We start from the raw sequence: 20,395 nt of genomic DNA, 5'->3' as shown, positions 1-20,395 counted from the left end.
CAGAAGTAGCTGGCGGAAATTGGCAGTTGGGATGCTAGAGACGCCTGGTTGCCTTGGTGATAACGGATAACGGCTAACATTCTGCATCCCTGCGCTGGGGACTTCGGTCCTTGATTTGCATCCTGGTCTTTGACCTTTATGGTGACACTCAAGATTTGCAAATTTGTAGAGGGTCTGGAATACTGAGAGTCTGGAAGTCACCTCCTGTTTTAGAGGGCATGTACTAATCCCTTCCACAAACCGTGCAAGCGCGCAATCAACTAAAGAACTCCTGCCCCTCCCCCAACTTATTCCAGCGTCGTGCATCTGCCCTCCCCGCTCTCCCGAAGCTATTCGGGCAGTGTCCGAAGTACATCGGAGGGGGCTAGAATACGGCGTCCGCCTCTTCACCCCCAATATCGCCCGGCCTGACGCACGCGTGCTGACTGGGGAGGGGAGAGGGGAAAGCTGCTTCCGCACACCGCTCGAGGTCCGGGCACCGGGGAGGAGATGCCCGGCCAGGGTCCGGTGTCCGACTGGACAGAATGCAGCTCTTCCGCAGAGCCTCCCGCAGTGGCCGGGACCGAGGGTGGCGGCGGCGGGTGAGGCTGAGGGGCCCTGAAGGGTTAGGGAGGACGATGACCGGCTCCGGGTCGTGATCCCCTGTGGAGGAGGGGGTGGGAGCTGGCTGCTCCAAAGGACTCGTCCCCGGTGGACTGAAGTGAGAGGAGGGGACAACCTTTGTTGTGCTCGGGGTAGGACAGATGGAAGCCGACTCACTGTTTAGGGGAAGGGCTTGTGAGGTAGGATTGAGTGTTGGTGCAATGACTAAACGCGGTGACTGCGACAATTGCTTGGGTTCATTTTTCTGCCTCGAGGGGGCGCTGCGAAACCTGCTGGAAAACATGCAATCTCCCACAGGATCTCTATAAAAAAGAGGGGGTTGAGGGCCCAGCAGAAACAGGTTCAACCCAGGGTTTCCAAGTCAATAAATCAGTTCCGTGTGTGCGACATTAGCCACCTTTAGGTCCAGGGAATTCATAATGCTGATGTGACAGATAATTATGAATATTAGAGGCACCTTGATTTGACATTTTCTTCCCCCTGAAGTTTTTCTTCATAAACCCATTTTATTTTGAGCAGGTTTTTTTATATTATTTCCTGGATGCTGATGACAACTAGTCTTCAGGACCTCATAGCTTCCATCAGTTATTCCCTAAGAGTGAAAGCTGCAGGGTGTTTCTCCAAAAGCTCACAGTCATGGCTCCTGCTGCACCCATGACCACTTTATATATATATAGTGGATCGAAGGCTTTCTTAAAAACACTTATTTATTTGGGAGAGAGAGTGTGGAGGCCGCGGGAGGGGTAGGGGTAGAGGAGAGAGAGAATCCTTAAGCGGACTCCCCACTGAGTGAGGACCCCGAGATCATAATCATGACCTGAGCCCCGATCAAGAGTCAGCCGCTTAACTAACTGAGCCACCCAGGGGCCCCTGGAAGGCTGTTAAAGATGGGGTCTTGGCTTTCTTTTCTGTTCATTATTGTGTTTGACTAAGTGCTGGATCCTCATATATCAGGAGATCAATGAACACTTGGTCACTGAATAAATTGAAAGAAGCAGGAAGGATGTGTGTTTTGTCTTAATTTGAAAGAAGAAAAAAGAACTTGTACAAAAATAGAAACATTCCAGACCAATTTATCAATTCCAGTATACCTTAATTACATACAGTAAAGAACAAGATAGTCTTTTCCATATCCAAGTTACTTTATTAAAAATAAAAAGAGCCAGGAAATACCACAGATAACACAGAAGCCCAAATTCTTTATTGAGCTCAATGCAGGAATTAGATTAAAAGGCCTTAAAAGTAAGACCAAATCTGGCTTAAGGTAAATCCTTTCTAGTATAGTAAAAACCTCAGATAACCCACTTTGAAAAAGCCTGGGGCCATTAGGATATAACCAGGGTTACAGGAGAAAATTTGCAAGACATTCCATCTGATAGAAACATGAAAAGTAAAAAGCATATGCAATACTGTCTTTTTTCATTTGAAATACTTTCTTTAATGCTTATAAAGCTGTCAATTATTACATATTATTTAAATCCTTTTTTCCTTCCAACAGATCAGCTGGACATTCTTATTATCAGAATTCCAAAGGTATTGGTAAGTAGAACATATAAAGCAGATAATATCTACCAAAAAACATGGTTCACAGATGCTAATTTTGCTATCACTACAAACATAATGGAGTTTTAAAAATAGACTTTATTAGCATCCTGGTGACCTTAGTCATTAAGATTTTCAAAGAACAATCCAGCAGGTTCTTTCTCTCTTGTTAAGACATTTCACATCAAGCATTTTAAAAAGAGTGCTTCAAAATAGCAATGAATCTGAAAAGAACTGTGTTATAACTGATGTTTGAAAAGCATAGAGTATGGCCTGGGGTTTATAAATTGAAGGAAAAAATTCTAACTTGAACAACTTCAAAGAATATAAAATATTTCTCAACGCTGCTATTTTCCTCTCACTTAAAGGATAAAGCTGATGGAATTAAGAGTAAGACAAACCCCCAAAGGCAGATCACTATTTTTTTTCTTTTGAGGGGGGAGCAATTTCTTTTCTTTTTATTTTTTTTAAAGATTTTATTTATTTATTTGACAGACAGAGATCACAAGTAGGCAGAGAGGCAGGGCGGGGGGTGGGGGAAGCAGGCTTCCTGCTGAGCAGAGAGCCCAATGTGGGGCTCCATCCCAGGGACCCTGAGATCATGACCCAAGCCAAAAGCAGAGGCTTAACCCACTGAGTCACCCAGGTGCCCCAAGGGGGGAGCAATTTCAATTCAATGATCTATAAACCTAGATTCATTCTCTTCCTTGGAAAATGTATAGTCCTTACAGAACCTGAGAAAAACACACAGACACATATCTATGTGTATATACATACCTAAAAATGCATATATATGTATAAATACTGTGGTTTTTAAATGCAATTGTTGGACCATATGGTGATCATTGTTTAATTTTTTGAGGAGCCACCACACTGTTTCCACAGTAGCTGCACCATTTTACATTCTTACCAGCAATGCACACAGTCTGAGTTTCTCCACATGCTAGCTTACACTTGTTTTCATTTTTTTTAAATGATAGTTATCCTTATGAGTATGAAATGGGACTTCATCGTTGTTTTATTTATATTTCCCTAATGAGTTGCGATAGTGAGCATCTTTTCATGTGCTTATTGGCCATTTGTACTTTCTCCCTTGGAGACATCCAAAGTCTATTCAAGTCCTTTGCCCATTTTTCAGTTGGTTGTTTCTCTTTAACTATTTTTTTTAATTTGTTTTTAAATATTTAATTTATTTATTTGACAGAAATCACAAGTAGGCAGAGAGGCAGACAGAGAGAGAGGAGGAAGCAGGCTCCCTGCTGAACAGAGAGTCCGATGTAGGGCTCGATCCCAGAACCCTGGGATCATGCCCCGAGCCGAAGGCAGACGCTTTAATCCACTGAGCCACCCAGGCGCCCCATTAACTATTATTTTTTTAAAAGACTTATTTATTTGAGAGGGGGAGGGGCAGAGGGAAAGAGAATCTCAAGGAGGCCCCCTGCTGCTGCTGGGATGTGGGGCTCACTCTCAAGACCCTGAGATCATGACCTGATCCTAAATCAAGAGTCAGCCGCTTACCTGACTGAACCACCCAGGAGCCCTTAATACTTTTAAATGTTTCATGTTCTGTAAAGAAATGCTATCAAGGTTTTGAGAAGTTGAATTTCAGTCCAGGCTACAATAACGCATCTCAGAAATATTGATTAGCAGGGACACAAAGATAAATTCTTAGATAATTAGTCCACATTTATGACTTGAAAAGGGATTTTTTAAAAAATTTAACTTTTATTATTATAGACTCCAAATTATATCTTAAAGGTTGTAATAACATAATTTCCAGATGATTTTCCATCTGTTGGCAAACGAGTGAGTTAGTCTTCAGTAAAGCACATGTAACCCTTACTTATCTGAATTAACTCTCCCAATTTGTCAAAATCTGGAAGAAATAAATAAAGTTTAATATGTAAAACTGTAGTGACCTTTGTTGTCAGTACTGAAACAAAACCGTGATTATTTAATTTGACTTCCTAAATGCAAGCTTTTTACTTAAAAATCTGTTCTGCCAGCTTTATTTGTACTAGCATAAAACTGGAAACAATCCAGATGTCCATCAACAGGTGGATAGATGATCAAATTGTGATATATTGGAATATAACCCAACAATAAAAAGAAATGAACTATCGTTACATATCACACACTGATTGATTTCAGTATAATTATGTTGAGTGAAAGAAGCCAGACAAACAGAATATATACTGTATGTTTCCACTTATATCAAACTCAAGAAAATGCAAACTGATTTACAGTGATACTAACTATAGTGGTAGAAAGCCGTCTGGAGGGAGGCGAGTATGTGAGAAGAAGGGGAGTGTTATAGTTATTTACTAGTTAAATTTTTCCAGATACTGTTTTTCCCCAAAGTGCTACTGAAGTTTATACCCTAAATTAAGTTCCTGGTTGCAATATCTGAAACGGAAAACTAGTTTCATTCTTCGAGATATGCCTCAACTTTTATTTTTATTAAATGACTGTTCTTTCAATCTACCCACATCAGTATTAAAAACATTGAAATAACTGAAACTGTGTAAAAATAAGTTTTAGTAAAATTCTGCAAAGCCCTTTTAACACTGTCTCATTAAAGATATAAAATTTGTGGGGCGCCTGGGTGGCTCAGTGGGTTAAAGCCTCTGCCTTCGGCTCAGGTCATGGTCCCAGGGTCCTGGGATCGAGCCCCACATCGGGCTCTCTGCTCAGCAGGGATCCTGCCTCCTCCTCTCTCTCTCTGCCTACCTCTCTGCCCACTTGTGATCTCTATCTGTCAAATAAATAAATAAAAAATCTTTAAAAAAAAAGATATAAAATTTGTGTTATTCTATCTTGACTTTAATACTATATGCTCAAGTCGAATGATAAAATATTGCTGTAAATCTTTACAGTGCAACTTCTGCATGTATATTTCTATTTAATGTGGTCTGACATACAGTCAGCTAACAAAAATAAGCTGCCGTCAACAGTTTGCATCTCAGCTGAGCTCAAAATAATGTAGTCTCTATATAATGATATATATGTAGTAAATGTTCATAAATATCTTTAGAGTTTTGTATGCTCTAAAACCAAATGGCCATATCAAACAGTCTCTTCAAATTTAACAGAATGACTCCTACTCCTACTCCAGGATAATCACAGACCCGTGTAAATATATAGATATTAATAATCAGTTTATTGAGCTGATGTTTGTTCATGCAATTCACATATGTCCTTGCCTACAGACAGAATCAAAGATGGACACAAAGTGAACACACACATAGCCAAGCTGCAAGAGTTGTGGAAAACTCCTCAAATTCAAGCAATACACATCCCTAAATCAATGACAGATGCGTCCTTTCTAAAGGTATGCTAACTAAATACCAATATTTTGTTGAAGTACCAAATTCTTTGTATTCAGATATGAACTTATTATTGAAGATGAGCTACTTAGAGGGTAAGGCACTTCAGAAGATAAGGTATACTCAGCTTACATCCAGGAGTCCATAACTATCTGCTGAGTAAACTCATGAAATGAATACAAGGATTTTTATCATTATAGATTCTTTTTTTTTTAAAGATTTTATTTATTTATTTGACAGAGAAAGAGATCACAAGTAGGCAGAGAGGCAGGCAGAGAGAGAGGGGGAAGCGGGCACCCCGCCGAGCAGAAGTCCGATGCGGGGCTCGATCCCAGGACCCTGGGATCATGACCTGAGCCGAAGGCAGAGGCTTTAACCCACCTAGTCGCACCCAGGTGCCCCTAGATTCTTTATCCTAAGAGTTCTTTGAGGGCTTTATGATAAGGAAAGTTACATTCCAGAGATGGAAACCCAGACTCATTTTCATTCAGATTCCACTGAAGGTCTGCAAAATTAGAAGCAAGCAAATAAAGAAAATGGCTGTCAGCATTTTAAGATGGTCGAACCTCTATTACCCATTATTAAAGGTCATAACTACCAGAAGTATCGTTGTGAGCGCAGTGCAAATGAAGATTACAATAGATCTGTGCAAATTGGTCAATTTATCCGACCAACATTTTGACTTTTCCCTGGATTTACCTATTCAGTTCAGTAAATCCTGTGTATACACACATACATATACATTTTTTAAAAAGATTTTATTTATTTACTTGACAGACAGAGATCACAAGTAGGCAGAGAGGCATGCAGAGAGAGAGAGGAGGAAGCAGGCTCCCCGCGGAGCAGAGAGCCCCATGCAGGGCTCGATTCCAGGACCCTGGGACCATGACCCGAGCCGAAGGCAGAGGCTTTAACCTCTGAGCCACCCAGGCGCCCCCATACATATACATTTTAAGTGAGTGTTACCTTCTAAAATCAGCAAGTGAAAATCTTAGTTAAAATTACTTTTACCAAAGACCCATAGACTATCCCTCAGTATGTTCAACACAGATAGTTATTCTTCTGGTGCTAGAAAAGACTGTTTCTTTAGTTAAGACCAAATAGAGTAGTTGAGTCGCTTTCAGATGCCACAGGATACCTCAAAAATTGTATTTGAGGTAGATGCCTACACTCACTGAGGCACACAGGAACTAAGACTCACGGACAGAGCAGCATATCCCTGCTCTCCTTACTCTTCTAGGGCAGTGGTTCTCACCCCTCAGACACATCTGAATCACTTGAGTGGAAACGGCAGGCGGACCCACGTGTGCTGTCTAAATGGCCATTTCTTTCTCTTTTCGGCCAGATTAGCATAGTTGAATTTGAATAAGCAAAATGTACGTTTGGTGCGGCTCTCCTGAACATCCACCCTTTCAGATGAGGAATTTTGCCAACCTCTTGTTCTACAGTGCCTATAAATCTTGTCTTTTAGCATCCAGACCTCACCACAGGCCAGAAGCGTTATCTGTGTAGCATTGCTAAGATCTATAACGCCAACTATCTGCGGACGTTAATGAAGAGGCAGTACATGCACGTGATCCAGCACAGCTCACAAAAGCCAGGCAGGTGCACCTTGTTCGTTTCTCACTAGTTCTCACAAGAAACTAGAGGGTCTTCTAACAGAGGTGATCTGTATGACAGGTATCCTCACTCATCACAGGAGCCGCCTCGGTTCTCGTTACTCACAGAAGCAGCATTACCCCTGCACCACATGGCGACACCAACTGGAGAGAGTGGACTCAGGGCCCCTTGACATGGCTGCTGCACCCGCACCGGAAATGATCCTACAGCATTCCCTTTGGCGACCAGTGAGAAACAAAGAAGGGTCTGTTTCTTGTTGTTTAAAAAGAGGAAAATACACCCCAATTTTATTGGAACGGTAGCTAAATGAGATTAAAGCTTGTTTCCTAGTAGGTCCATTTGGCTAAATTCAGAAGAGGTTAGACGAAAAGCACAAAAGGATCTTATAGTCTCTTTACTTATCTCACTGGGATATGCCACTCTTTTTAGAACACATTTTGTGGAATTGTAAAAATTTCTTGATCAGCTAGAGATAGGCAAGACTGGCCTTTTCAGTAATTCCCACTTAAATTCAAAATAGTACAAACACTTCCAGAAGGAGCATATGGTTGCTTCTGCACAGGAGAAAACTATAAACAAAAAAGGAAATAAGAAAAAAAGAGAAGAAGAAGACTGATTATTCAACCTGCACTAAAATAGTTAGCTTTGTGTTTCAGGGTTAATTACTCCTAGGAGACTGAAAGAGTCTTTTTGGTGATGCTGGCAGCTTAATAAAAAGAATTTGTATGGTCCTCCACATGCATTAGACAGCTGTTGATTTTGCTGATTCCAATTAAGATGCTTCTCTTTCTTATAGTTTAAAAACTGGATATGCATCTAAAACAAGATGTAAGTCACTGAAGATTTTTAGAAAACCAGGCAGACTGTTCATGCAATCAGGTAAATGTGGAATTTTAAAAATATGCATTTTGAAAGATCTTATGCTTAAAAAATATTAAACCCATTAATTTCTATTACAGAAGACATTAAAATTTAGAATGTGATTTGCTTATAATTCTCCAAGTGAGTATGAAATACAGTTTCTGCTTTCATTTAAAAGAACATACTCACCTCAGGGGAGTAAGATTCAAGGTACTTCTAAACAAAGGTATTTACAATATCAAGGTCAGAGACTTTAACAGAATGAATTTGTTAGAACCCAGAGCCATAAACATGACTTTTTCAAGCCATAGCACTTTTATGAGATAGTGCCATTTTTGGATGGGACAAAGCATTTTGTATGGCATCATAGAGGGCTGTATCACCTATATAAATTTTATTTAATATTCAACACACCAGTGGAAGCAAGCCAACCAAGTGGTATCACAATTTTGCAGAGCAACTCAGATAAGTCCAGAGTTGGTAAGAATCAGCATAAAGGAACCTAAAAGTTCATCAGCATTTAAAAAAAAAATTTATTTATTTATTTGACAGAGATCACAAGTAGGCAAAGAGGCAGGTAGGCATAGAGAGAGAAGGGGAAGCAGGCTCCCTGCTGAGCAGAGAGCCCGATGCAGGGCTCAATCCCAGGACCCTGAGATGATGACCTGAGCCAAAGGCAGAGGCTTAACCTACTGAGCCACCCAGGTGCCCAAGGATCCTTCAGGTTCAGAAGACCACAAAATGAAAAGGGCCAAAGGGGAAGAAAGAATGTTCAGAAGGATTCCTCAGAATTGATAAAGTGGGAAGGATGAAGTGGAAGTTAAATAATGTTGTAGTTGTTCCTACAGTGAGTAGGAAGAAAATACAAAGTAGGGAAGTTAGGCCTTCAGAACCCCTATCCCAATGCTGTGTGACAGTCCAAGAAATGAGGGTTATGGCAGGGGAAAAAGTAAGTCTAGGTCCCAAAATAATAGCTGGAGGAAGCCCAGGTAGGGGGAAAGTCCCTATAATCCCTGAGAGAGAAAGGAGTAGGAACTTAATGCTTACAGAGAGAATGCTGAAGCTATGACTTTCCTGTAACCCAAAGATTTTGACAAGTGAAGACAAAATAGGACTTAGTGACAGAAAATGTGCTATACAATAACTTTGCTGAATACAGTACTTACTGGGAAAGTAAGGGATTTGGGGGGAGGAAGTGGTTAAGTTTTGAAAATTGCAGGCCATTTGTTTTTGTGAAAGGGTTACTACTAAGGTCATTTTGAAGGTTGTTCTTATATACAAATCTCCATTTTCAGGAAATACACCTGTATTTCCAAAACAGACATTATAAACTTATTTTTCTTACAGTTTCTACAAATGATTCTGAATCATACATGAATGAAGAAAAAAAGGAAGAAGATTTACTAAATAAATGTATGCAATCGATGTCAATTGAAGAACAAGGAGAACACCTGATGTGAACTTGACAGTCTTGTGAATTGATGAGGTGCCAAGGTGGCGGGGGGAGGGTTGTGAATTGTGTCCTCTTTCTACATTTAGGATAGTATTGTTACTCACCGTGAAGTCATTAAGTAATTTTAGTTTGTTCAGAAATGTTTACAACAGTGTAATTAACTGGTTGATGTAGTTCCATGTACTAATGATATTTGTGTAACAAAAGTTATGTGTAATATATGCTTGTATTTCTAGCTAGATACAATTAAAAATTTTCTTGTCACTTAAAATTGTATTTTTCTTTAAATCTGTCCAATAAATTGCTAAATTCTTTTTCTCCATATAGTAAGTCCTAGAACAAAAACATGAGAATCCCCTATAAGTATTTTCTTTTTTTTTAAATATTTGATTTATTTGACAGACAGAAATCACAAGCAGGCAGACAGGCAGGCAGAAAGAGAGAGAGGGGGAAGCAGTCTCCCCGCTGAGCAGAGCGCCTGATGAGGGGTTCGATCCCAGGACCCTGGGATCATGACCCACACCAAAGGCAGAAGGCAGAAGGTTAACCCACTAAGCCACCCAGGGGCCCCAAGTATTTTCTTGATCTGGCTAAGGAAAGCTCTCAAATAGTCTGATACAAAATAGCACTTGATATTTACTGCTTGAATATAACTTAAAAATGGGAAGTATCAACTTGCCCTATTTTATGAAAATTGCCAAACGCTTGGACTCTCAAACCAGAGTAAGTTGGAAGTAATTGTACCAAGAAGACTCTTTACATTATATATTCACTCTACTGTGCTTCCTTTCTAAACACTGGTTTAAAAATATGTGTGTGTGTGCGTGTGTGTGTATACATACACAATTAAAACTTGAAATAAAGAATAGGGCAATTTAAAGCAGCAGTTTGAGGAATTATTGCTAATATGTCAATAAGTATATTTTTTAGAAAATCAAATCTGAGCCCAAAATATGACCTCTAGAGCATTGTAAGAAATGAGAGAGCCCCAAAAGTCAACCCATCTACCTCATCACTTTAATGCTTAGGCGCAGTTTCATATGGTCTCTCATTTTCATGATTTTTAAAAATTAAAACACAGCTTATCAAGGAAGTATAAATGAAAGGTAACTGTTTATTACTGGAGAGAAAAACGTATACAAGAAAATCTAGATTCATTTTCCTCATGCACTACTTTTGTAATAAAGTTCCAGATAATCAACTTTGAAGATATTTACAAGGATAAATTTTTCTTAACGCATGACCATTTACTGTATGATGGACATTTTTTCATAGAAATCAAATATGGAAACCGAATATATTCTTATAGTTTACAAGAAGCTTAGAACATTGTATTAACAGAAGATGATATATTTTACTGCAAAATATTATAAAAGTGATACAATTTTGTGGCTCATATGTTTAATTACTTGATTTGAACAGGGGAATGAAAAAAAAAAACCCAGCAAGACAGGTCTGGCTTTTTAAGATTTTTTGTATTCAATTCGTTCTACTTTCACATCATCTCCAATTAGCTGATACACATAAGTGACAACTGTAGAAGCCTGGATGTCCATCAACACAAATGAAGGAATAATGTTTCTGGAAAAAAATATAAATAATGTCAGTGTTTTGTACTAAAAAGCACCAGCACTGAAAATTTCAATTTATAACAATTTGGATTCAAGGAGAATTCTAGTTGTTATATATTGAAAATAACCCCCAAAGAAGATTGCCCAAAAGGCTGTAATTATTGAAATAGTTGCATTCCTCCTTCATGAAATGTCACACATGCAATTATTAACTTTACAAAATTCCCGAATTACTACTCACGTTTCCAAGGCATTATATGCTCCAGTGGCAGAACCTGGGTTAATGTAGAATTTATTCTCATGCTCAAATGCTTCAAATTTGTGTGTGTGTCCCGAGATAAGAATGTCCACATCAAACTGCCTCTGCAACAGGGCTAAGCTGGCCATATCTCCCCAAGGAATAACTTGATGCCCATGGATCAAACCAATTTTGAACTGCCCAACAGTCACAACTTTCTGTTCTGGATAATTCAGATTCTAGAATAAGAAACAGACATTATATACATATATACGTATATGTATATACATATATGTTTTAAGAGATACTGATGTTTAAAAACAACTGATTTAGTACTTAACCTGGTTAAGTATTTCATCCCATGTGGATATTTTGATACAGTGCTCCACAACCAACACATTTACTAAATATATGATTACTCCTCAGTCTCTAAGGCTACAACTAGGCTCAAAACATACCTTATTTCAGGGAAACTGGAATTTATCACACAATCCGTGCCTCGTGTTTATCTTTTTTTTTAAAAACAGAATCTGGGTTCTTTAGGGACAGCTGTAGAGAATAATTATTCCCCTAAAGTTGTTAGTTTCCTCTAAGAATCCTAGGTATATGACCTATAAGCTAGGTGTGTTCAAATTATATCCCAGACTTTAATTATTATATAGATGGCTTCAAATAATAATGACACATAACACTCATACAGCACTTAGTATGAAGCAGGCACTAAAGGTTTTATAAATATCAACTTATTTAATACTGACAATCCTAAGAAGTAGGTTCTATTATGACTCCCACTTTATGGATGAGGAAACTGAGGCAAAGAAAGGTTAAAGTAACTTGCCCAAGGTCACACATTAGTAAGTGGTTAAGCTAAATCAGAAGCAAAAAATGTTAATTCTTGCTACCCAACTTGTCTTTAGCATAATATAAACAGAACCCCAAATATGTTTTTAACAAACCAAACCTATATTCTGTTTATTGACAAGAAATCTGCCCTTCCCTTCTCATCTCCCTGTCTTTCGCCCCCAGGTGAAAGGTTATCTGAATTCTTTTTTAAAATCCACTAAAAAAAAAAAGAAAAGAAAAAGACACTATGCTTATTCAGTTTTGTATTAAGGAACACCAATAAACAGCACCAATGAAGTTAAATGATTTGTGAAAAAGCTTATATTCCCAGAAATGCAAAAAAATTCTTCACACATCAGATTTATCATGTTGAATAATATGTTAGTATGGGCTGAGGGTCTTAAAAATCATCTACTCCAATCATATTTACATAAGAGGAAACTGAGGCCAGAAAGATGTAATTTGCCTAAAATCTCATTATTAACTAATGAACAAAGCTGCAATCTCAGAACTTCTAACTGTTCTTTAAAGTCAGGTTTAGGGGCGCCTGGGTGGCTCAGTGGGTTAAAGCCTCTGCCTTCTGCTCAGGTCATGATCCTGAGGTCCTGGGATCGAGCCCCCCATTGGGCTCTCTGCTCAGCGGGGAGCCTGCTTCCCCCCTCTCTCTCTGCCTGCCTCTCTGCCTACTTGTGATCTCTGTCAAATAAATAAATAAAATCTTTAAAAAAAAAATAAAGTCAGGTTTATTGTGGTATAATTCACATATACTAAAATTACTCTTTTTAGTGTATAATTTAAGGGGTTTTGACAAATGCATACAATTATATAAGCTCTGCCACAACCAAGACCCACAACAGTTTTATCACCTTCTCAAACTTCCTCATGCCCTTTCGTAATTAACCCTGGAGTTAGAGACCCACAGCAGGGTTTTCAGCATAGTGGTGATGTGATCTTACTTCACCTAAAAAGGATCACACTGGTTGCTACTTGGAGAACTAACTATGAAGGGAGGAAGGGTAGAATGAGGAAGCTGGAACACAGGAAAGTGATATGGTGGCTTGGAACAGGGTAGTAAAGGCAGTGGTGAAAAGTCTGTAATAAAAACTTTATAAACTAAGTGATAGTACTATAAAAAAGTGACAAAATCACTTTTAGTCCATATCAATCAGTTTAGAACAAGTATGGTAATATGTTTAGTCTAACACGGTGATTTTTAAAGAGTAAGGAAAAAGTAGTGTAAGTAAATTTGTATTGGGGAAGTTAACAATAAAAAGACCATGACAGGTGAGAAACTCAGGTGTAAAGGATAAAGCTTATACATGTAAGTATCAAAAGAAATATTTGTGAATGGAAAGAGAAATACATCACCTCATCGAAGTCTCCTCTCACAATATGAACATCACCGGCCAGCGTCTTGAGATAGTCATAACTCTCTTTAGTGCAAAGGTTTCCAGTACAGAGAATGTGCTGAATCTTTCCTGGCACCAGCAGTTTTTTGAATTTGGCCGGCAAACTGTTGCACCGGTGTGGGATGTGCAGGTCTCCTAATACCAACACCAACTTTAAAGTGTCAAGGTGAGACAAGGGTAATGTCAAACATGACGTCAAAACAAGATGTTCTCCTTAACTTTAACTCCCCTTGTAAATTAAACTAAGCAGACATTCCAGAACCCAAAAGAGTAGAAGTTATCTGTATAGTTATGACCATTTAAACAAAGACACGTATGGTAACATACTGTGTTCTAATCAGCCTTATTCTGGTCATAAACAGTGTGCATACACAATATAGGTCATCATTCTACTTACCAAGAATAAAATCAGGCTTTCTTAAGCAATTCATTTAGAGAACTATAAATGACACTGAATTTTAAAAATTGCAAAATGAAAAATATACTGTGGGGTCCTATGGAATTTGGCATTTTTGAATGATATGGTAATTCTATTTCTGTAGCTATAATGTCAAACATAATGTACTGATTCCAGTGTTCCAGGAACATTAATGAAGAGAATTGTTAAAAATGTAGTGACAGAGAAAAAACTCAATTCTGTAATTTATGTTTACTAGACTGAAACTATTTAGAGGAAAAGCAGCCAAAAGTTACAATATTTGTCACTAAAAACTATTAGCTGTATAGTACAAAGGAATAAAAACAGCCTATGTGGGGTGCCTGGGTGGCTCAGTGGGTTAAGCCTCTGCCTTCGGCTCAGGTCATGGTCTCAGGGTTCCGCGATCGAGCCCCGCATCGGGCTCTCTGCTCAGTAGGGAGCCTGCTTCCCTTCCTCTCTCTCTCTGCCTGCCTCTGTGCCTACTTGTGATCTCTGTCTGTCAAATAAAAAAATAAAATCTTAAAAAAAAAAAAAACAGCCTATGTTTCAAAGAGTTTCAATAGGACAAACATATGCTTTTGAATTATGATCTCTGTTCTCTCTTCTAATTAGAAATCCTCCCTGTCATATTTTTACTGCCTAGGTTAAACGGCCTATGTATCCTCAGTTTGGTTCCCAAATTTATAATAACATTTTAAGTCTTTCGTGTGCATTAGAGCATTAGAGAGAGAGAGAAAGAAATCAGCTAAATAAGTGATGAATTTAGCAGGAGGTGGTTTAGTGTTGCAATACAGTCTCAGATGACAAAAATAAATTTTGTACTTAAGTATAACAGAATAAAAAACTTCAATCCTGTAAAATCTTAATTTTACAATTTCAAAAGTTGACATATTAACATCACTTAATTCAGTCATTTAATGGAATATTGTCAAAGGTCATTTTAAATATTTGTCATCCAAAGGACAATAATCAATTTCTTCCTGTTGATTAGTACAGACACCTTCATTCTGTAACAGGATGTTTTCCCATAAAGACATCCCATCCATAAATGTACATGCCCTTTAACTCCTTTTAAAGAAGGCATGACTATTCCTTAATATCATCCAAGAAAACATTAAATATCTAAAGTAGAATAAAAACAAAATAGTTTTGCCACCATAGACTTTGTGAACTGAAATTAATCAAAAACAAAATGTGTGAAACTATAATTATTACTAAAACAAACTTGACTCATCTTGCAACAAATATCAACATTATTACAAAGGAAAGAAACTGTTATCAGGACACAGAGTAACTGAAGTAACGCAAGATTACAAAATTAGCATACTTTAAAAAGAAATTGTTAAATAAGTTTCTTCTTTTTAAAGAGCAGTTTCAGCTAGTATTTGTTCAGTGACTTAATTATTTCAATCCAGGGGCACCTGGGTGGCTCAGACCTTAAGCACCTGCCTTTCTGCCTTTGGTTCAGGTCATGATGCCAGGGTCCTGGGATGGAGTCCCACATCGGGCTCCCTGCTCCACAAGCAGCCTGCTTCTTCCTCTCCTACTCCCCCTGCTTGTGTTCCCTCTCTCGCTGTGTCTCTTTCTGTCAAATAAATAAGATCTTAAAAAAGAAAAATGGTTTCAATCCAGATCTTCGCGGATAAGACATCTTACTGTAAAACTAAAAACAACTACGAAGTTTCAACTCTCATGGGTAATCAATGCAAAAGTACCTGGAGAGAGAACAGTCTTCATCTTTAGAGGGGGATCCCTTCGGATATGGACTGAAGTACATAGTTAATGTGGGAAGCTGGCATTTGAGAAAAAGGTAAAAAAAATACATTTCTATAGTTTAAAAAAAAAAAAAAGAACTCAAACTCATAAAGGGCGTATGTCTACCGCAGGATGAAAATCTTTGGAACTGATAATGAATGAGCTGTTCAATCTGAATGTGCTCAAAAAGATATTAGTATGACATGATACTTCATAATGATCAATGACCTCAATTCTATCATGTATTCTGGATTATGCCCAAGTGTACCCAGATTATTAGCAGTTTAAAGATATAACTATAGGAATGACCAAACAAAAATTATTTCAAACTAGTAAAGATTCTTACTAAGACTCTTGTTTCATGTAGGTGACTAAATTATAGTGTCACATAACCAATGTCATACTCTGAGGAATTTCCTTGCCCAAACTCCACACTTTGGACAGTTCAGGTTAGACAAAGTTTATAGTCTTTTGAGACAGCAAAAGATCCTGAACTGGCAGTCTTATTAAATTCAAATAAGAACCAACCCAATCAAAGCATAGGAAGTTGGCTACTTCCTATCGGAGAGATTGTAAAAGGGTGAAAATCCCAGTAATCAGCCACCCGACCACCGTTGTTAGTATGAGCTAAGAGAAGAAACTTACTCTGTGCCCAGCCTTAGTGGAATGAAGAAGTTGATTGCAGACAGGGAATGAAAAAAAAGGGTGAAACATGACCAATGTTAAAAGAAAGCAACGAAAAGAAACAAACCAAAAACAGAGCAACAAAAAACTCGTATCAAATGAATACGCAAACAATTGTTAATGATTTCTGGGTGTTATGAGAGAGAATGTTAAAAATTGGCTTTGCTCAAAACATCACCAAAAGAACCATTTGCTGTATTTTTAAACATGACACACACATACACACACTGTAAAAAAAGAAAAAGGGAAACTGCCTTGTCAATTTTTTCTGCTTCTCATCTTATTCTCTATATTGCCTTCCTCCCCTTTCGTTTCCTGTTGTCTAGAATTTTATAAGACAATTTGGAAAATTCATCAGTAACAATGTAAATGAAAGCTAACATTTTGTGGATTCTTAAAGACTAATTATTTCTCAAGTATACTCATTTTAATTCTCTTATGCTCAAAATTCTAGCAGGTGGAAAATTTATGCCACAGCTAGATCCTTGTTTTGTATAGATCTAACACAGCATTTTGAATAAATTATCAGATGGTGAAGTCACCAACTAAAGATGATAAAAGAGCAGAAACATTCCTCCAGCCAAAATTGGACCCTCTCCACACCTGAATTTGCTGCCCATTGACACTGGACATTACTAAGTGTTGAACATTTCTAGTCTACTTTGCCAAGCGAAAGGTTTTTAATCATAAAAGAATCAGCTAATGCTAAATTTTGCCCAATTCTATCTCAGGTGACAAGTTATGTTCCAGTGTAACTACCCTAAAAAAGTGTTCATCTTTCAAAAAAACTTTAGAAACATGAGTATGGAATCATGTCATCTTCTCAAAACTGTCTCAAAATTCCTGTAAACCAGATCACTCTGAACTGGAGTCTGTTTAGAAGCAAAAATCAAAAACGGGATTAACGCCTTTCACGCATACAAAGACACCAAAGAAGCATGTACCATAAATCTTTGGCTGTCACATCTATAAGTCACCTTAAAGTATATGCTTGTCATAGAACCGTGATAATCTTAAAAATACCATGGATGCTTATCAGAAAGAGAAGTCCCTTTAGAGTTACCCTCAGCAACACAAATAGCAAAAATACTGATAATCGGAGCTCTCTTTGAACACGTTCTTAACTTTTTAGGGGGTGAAAGGCACCTCTGAAAATCTGATGACAGTTATGGGCCCTCTTCAGTAGCAGCTCCTGAGTTTTTAGGTAGGACGGTCTTAGGGGCAGAAACCTACTGGAGGCCAGCGCGTGGGGGGCCAGCCCTGAAGCTGGCTGGGCAATCTGATGAACGACTGAGGTAAAACTCCCCAAAGTACCCCCTTGGCGCCAGCACTGGCTCTTTACCTGAAAAAACATACATATTCACAAAATTTTCTAATTTCGGGGAGCTCATAAACCCTTTAGAAAACAACAGTTCCAGCCATTCTAAGGGCCAAATCCAGTCCCCTGGGGACTCACTACCACATTTCAATGGCAGCTGCACTTTATTTCAAGGGCGAAAGGGATAGTTTGTACCCCTTTTCCCCAGATGGCAAATTAAAACGGATAGGGGATTATGCTCGTTACTTCCCGTTTTGCATCCCAGAAGCCAGCTTCCAACACATGCGGTGGCAACCAGCATACCCCAAGCAGCCGGAGGTGCCTTTTGAGGGAAAGGAGTAGGGAAACGTCTGGAAACGGAGGGGATGCTTTGCCTCTCTCTCGGGGACGCTGGAGGCCCAGGCCTAGAGGCCTTTTCCGGATCGGGCGTGCGGGTCTCGTGACTGGACGAGCCGCTGAGACGGGCCCTTTCCCAACCACGGACGTCCTCTGGCCCCCGGGTCGGGGATGCGAGGTCAGAGCCGGCCGCACCCAGAGGCGGCTGCTCCTTATCCTCTCCTGCCCTCCCCCTGGGCCTTCTCCAGGCCTGGCCCTGGGCTGCGCGCCACCAACTCCGAAATGGCCCACGCCCTCGCCTAGAGACTCCCAGTTGCTCCCAACGACGCTAGCACCGCGGCCAAGAGCTAGGCCTCGGTCGCCGCATCTGCCGTCCTCACCATCCTGTCACTGGGCTCCGCTCAGTTACCAGCACCGCCACCGCCTTCTTCCTCGGGCTCCTCGGCGACCCGCCCACTTCGCTCTCAACCAATGACAGATGAAGTCGGCGGAAGCCGGCCTACGGAGGCCCGCAGAGGCCCTTCCCCGCCGTAAAACGTAGCTGCTCCTTGGGAGATGGTGGCGGGGGAGGGGGGAAGTAAGATCTCGAAGCTTCGAAAAGAGCGGGCGACATCCGGGCATCTGGGGGCCGTCGAGCAGAGGCGTGCCTTGAAGCGCGGCTTGTTAGGGCCCGCGGCCATGCTGAAGTGCGGGATGAGCGGCAGTCAGGTGAAAGGTGGAGCGACTTTTCTTGCCTTCCTATGTAGAAAAGGGAAAGAAAAAAAAAGGGCGATTGAGAGAGAGAGAGAGAGAGACTAAGGTTCATGGTGGCGATTTCCCTTTTGCCCGTTATGCGTAGGGGTTGGCGACACAAGGCGTGACCATGAACCGCCGCCACCCACCCAGGATCCTAGTAGCTTCCGAGGGGAGGAAGAGGGCCTGTCTGCTTTGATTAATGCATAGTATTTATTGTCTTCAGTGTCCGTGAAATGAACCTGCACCATTGGAACAGAGATTTGGAATGCGGGCCTCAAACTCAGAATGATAAGGACTGCGTGAGGAGGAGTTGGGGGGTGGGGAAAGGATGTTTGAACAGTTCAAGTATTTTAGTCCCATGAGGAAAGCATCAACCCGGTTATTATTCCGGATTCTACCATTTTTCGATATAGGACCTGGGACAATTCACTGAATCACTGTGGGGCTCCGTTTCCTCGTCTGTAAAAATGAGGATAAGGACAGAATTTTCGTCATAAATTCTGTGTAGGGATGAAACAGAGGCATGTAAAGAGCTCAGTAATAGATGGGACGGCGCAGGAACTGTTCTATGTTATCAATGGCACTCACACATCAGTTACTCCAGAAAGTCTCTGTTTAAGAGAAGACCAGTTTCCTACAGATTGTAACGTGGAAGTGACCGTAGAAGGGCGTCTTGTGTCGTGGTTAGCTTCCTCTGGGTTGAGGCCATCCGTGGAACGGTAGTAATGAACAGAAAAGGGAAGCACAAGCTCCCGGCTGTTACAGGTTCTCAGTGTTCTAGAACTTCTCTAGCAGGGTATAGCTCAGTTCTCAATAAACAAATATTTGTATGATTGTTTTGCTTTTCCTCCTGGACAGGGCTCAAGGCACTGGGAGGGCAGGATCCATTCCTGTCCTGTTCATTGCTCTGCCCGCATGGCGGTTGTTGTACTCGGAACATAGTAGGGGCTCAAAAACTATTCATTGGACGAGTGAAAGGTCTGCATCAGGCAGCTCCAGGAAAAAGTGTCGAATAGGAAGTGGTAAAAAGGGAGAAATGCCTCTAACCTCCCCCCTCCCCCCGGTCTCCCTTCATTCTACCTCAATTTCGGGCTGGCATCCCCAATTCACACGCTTCTGATTCTTAAGCATTATAATTTGATTTTATGTTCTGGAATTTTTTCTTTTTTCTACTGTTCTGTGGATTGATGTGGCCATCCATTTTATCTATTTGGGAGACAGAGAGGCAGGGTTCATGCTGAGCATAGAGCCCAACATGGGGCTTGCATAGTATCCTCTATCTGCCACATTTTGTACTTATTCATAATTGTTAAGAATATTAAAACTGTCATATCAGATTAGATAGATATGTCACCCAACCTAGCCTCTCTTCCTTACACGGCATCTGAGTGTGTTTGGTGGGAAGATCTGGCATCTTGCAGGCTAACCTCAAATATCAGAGATGCATCTTGAATGCCTCTAATTTCTCTAATTTCTCTGTGTTGACCTTGCCACCCGTGAAGTTATTAAATTCCTTCAAATCCCTCCATGCTCTGTTTTCACACTTCTTTTTTGGGAGGGGAGAGGAGGCAGGTAATATATGTATTTAAACCAAGTCTAAAAATACGTTAGTATGGAAATTGGCTTGCCACAGTAGCTCCATGCAAATATACAGAAAGGAAGAGTGTGCAATTTATCATTTTG

The 20,395-nt window shown here is 40.0% G+C and overlaps 3 protein-coding genes across 7 annotated transcripts in view; 2 read left to right on the top strand and 1 right to left on the bottom strand.

Moving 5' to 3' along the window:
- The first annotated feature begins 48 nt into the window (after positions 1-48).
- FAM216A (family with sequence similarity 216 member A) lies at positions 49-9,676 on the top strand. 2 transcript variants are annotated; one of them, XM_032876317.1, is made up of 8 exons: positions 49-581; positions 2,102-2,142; positions 5,355-5,476; positions 6,943-7,072; positions 7,152-7,335; positions 7,888-7,970; positions 8,372-8,432; positions 9,300-9,388. In XM_032876317.1, the coding sequence occupies exons 1-7, from the start codon at positions 490-492 to the stop codon at positions 8,419-8,421; spliced, it is 702 nt and encodes a 233-aa protein (XP_032732208.1). In that variant the 5' UTR covers positions 49-489; the 3' UTR covers positions 8,422-8,432; positions 9,300-9,388. The 2 variants fall into 2 exon arrangements, with proteins under 2 accessions (XP_032732208.1, XP_032732207.1); XM_032876316.1 differs by lacking the exon at positions 8,372-8,432 and having other exon boundaries at positions 51-581; positions 9,300-9,676.
- Positions 9,677-10,499: 823 nt separating this feature from the next.
- Positions 10,500-18,459, bottom strand: VPS29 (VPS29 retromer complex component). 3 transcript variants are annotated; one of them, XM_032876312.1, is made up of 5 exons: positions 18,358-18,448; positions 16,285-16,296; positions 13,426-13,617; positions 11,218-11,453; positions 10,500-10,986 (listed from the first exon to the last, which is right to left on the bottom strand). In XM_032876312.1, the coding sequence occupies exons 1-5, from the start codon at positions 18,358-18,360 to the stop codon at positions 10,869-10,871; spliced, it is 561 nt and encodes a 186-aa protein (XP_032732203.1). In that variant the 5' UTR covers positions 18,361-18,448; the 3' UTR covers positions 10,500-10,868. The 3 variants fall into 3 exon arrangements, with proteins under 3 accessions (XP_032732203.1, XP_032732204.1, XP_032732205.1); XM_032876313.1 differs by lacking the exon at positions 16,285-16,296 and having other exon boundaries at positions 18,358-18,459; XM_032876314.1 differs by lacking the exons at positions 16,285-16,296; positions 18,358-18,448 and adding an exon at positions 13,864-13,881.
- Positions 18,460-18,509: 50 nt separating this feature from the next.
- Positions 18,510-20,395, top strand: part of RAD9B (RAD9 checkpoint clamp component B) — a 34,748-nt gene continuing 32,862 nt past the window's right edge. The window contains exon 1 of one of the 2 annotated variants that reach the window (XM_032876309.1): positions 18,510-18,692. In XM_032876309.1, the coding sequence (XP_032732200.1) occupies positions 18,533-18,692 (160 nt within the window). In that variant the 5' untranslated portion in view covers positions 18,510-18,532. The remainder of the gene's footprint in view (positions 18,693-20,395) is intronic. The other variant, XM_032876310.1, reaches the window with a different exon arrangement.

Source organism: Lontra canadensis, unplaced genomic scaffold, assembly GCF_010015895.1.
Source record: "Lontra canadensis isolate GAN:19392208 unplaced genomic scaffold, GSC_riverotter_1.0 scaffold58, whole genome shotgun sequence".
In the NCBI taxonomy this organism is placed as follows: Eukaryota; Metazoa; Chordata; class Mammalia; order Carnivora; family Mustelidae; genus Lontra; species Lontra canadensis.
This window is presented reverse-complemented; position numbering and strand designations above follow the sequence as displayed.

Coding starts and splice junctions, on each gene's coding strand:
- FAM216A (XM_032876316.1), top strand. CDS start 490: ATGCCCGGCCAGGGTCCGGTGTCCGACTGGACAGAATGCAGCTCTTCC. Junction 7,336..7,887: donor CCAGTGAGAAACAAAGAAGG/GTCTGTTTCTTG, acceptor TCTTTCTTATAG/TTTAAAAACTGGATATGCAT. Junction 7,971..9,299: donor CAGACTGTTCATGCAATCAG/GTAAATGTGGAA, acceptor TTTTTCTTACAG/TTTCTACAAATGATTCTGAA.
- VPS29 (XM_032876312.1), bottom strand. Junction 11,454..13,425: donor TGAGAGGAGACTTCGATGAG/GTGATGTATTTC, acceptor TTCTTATTCTAG/AATCTGAATTATCCAGAACA. Junction 10,987..11,217: donor GCATATAATGCCTTGGAAAC/GTGAGTAGTAAT, acceptor ATTTTTTTCCAG/AAACATTATTCCTTCATTTG.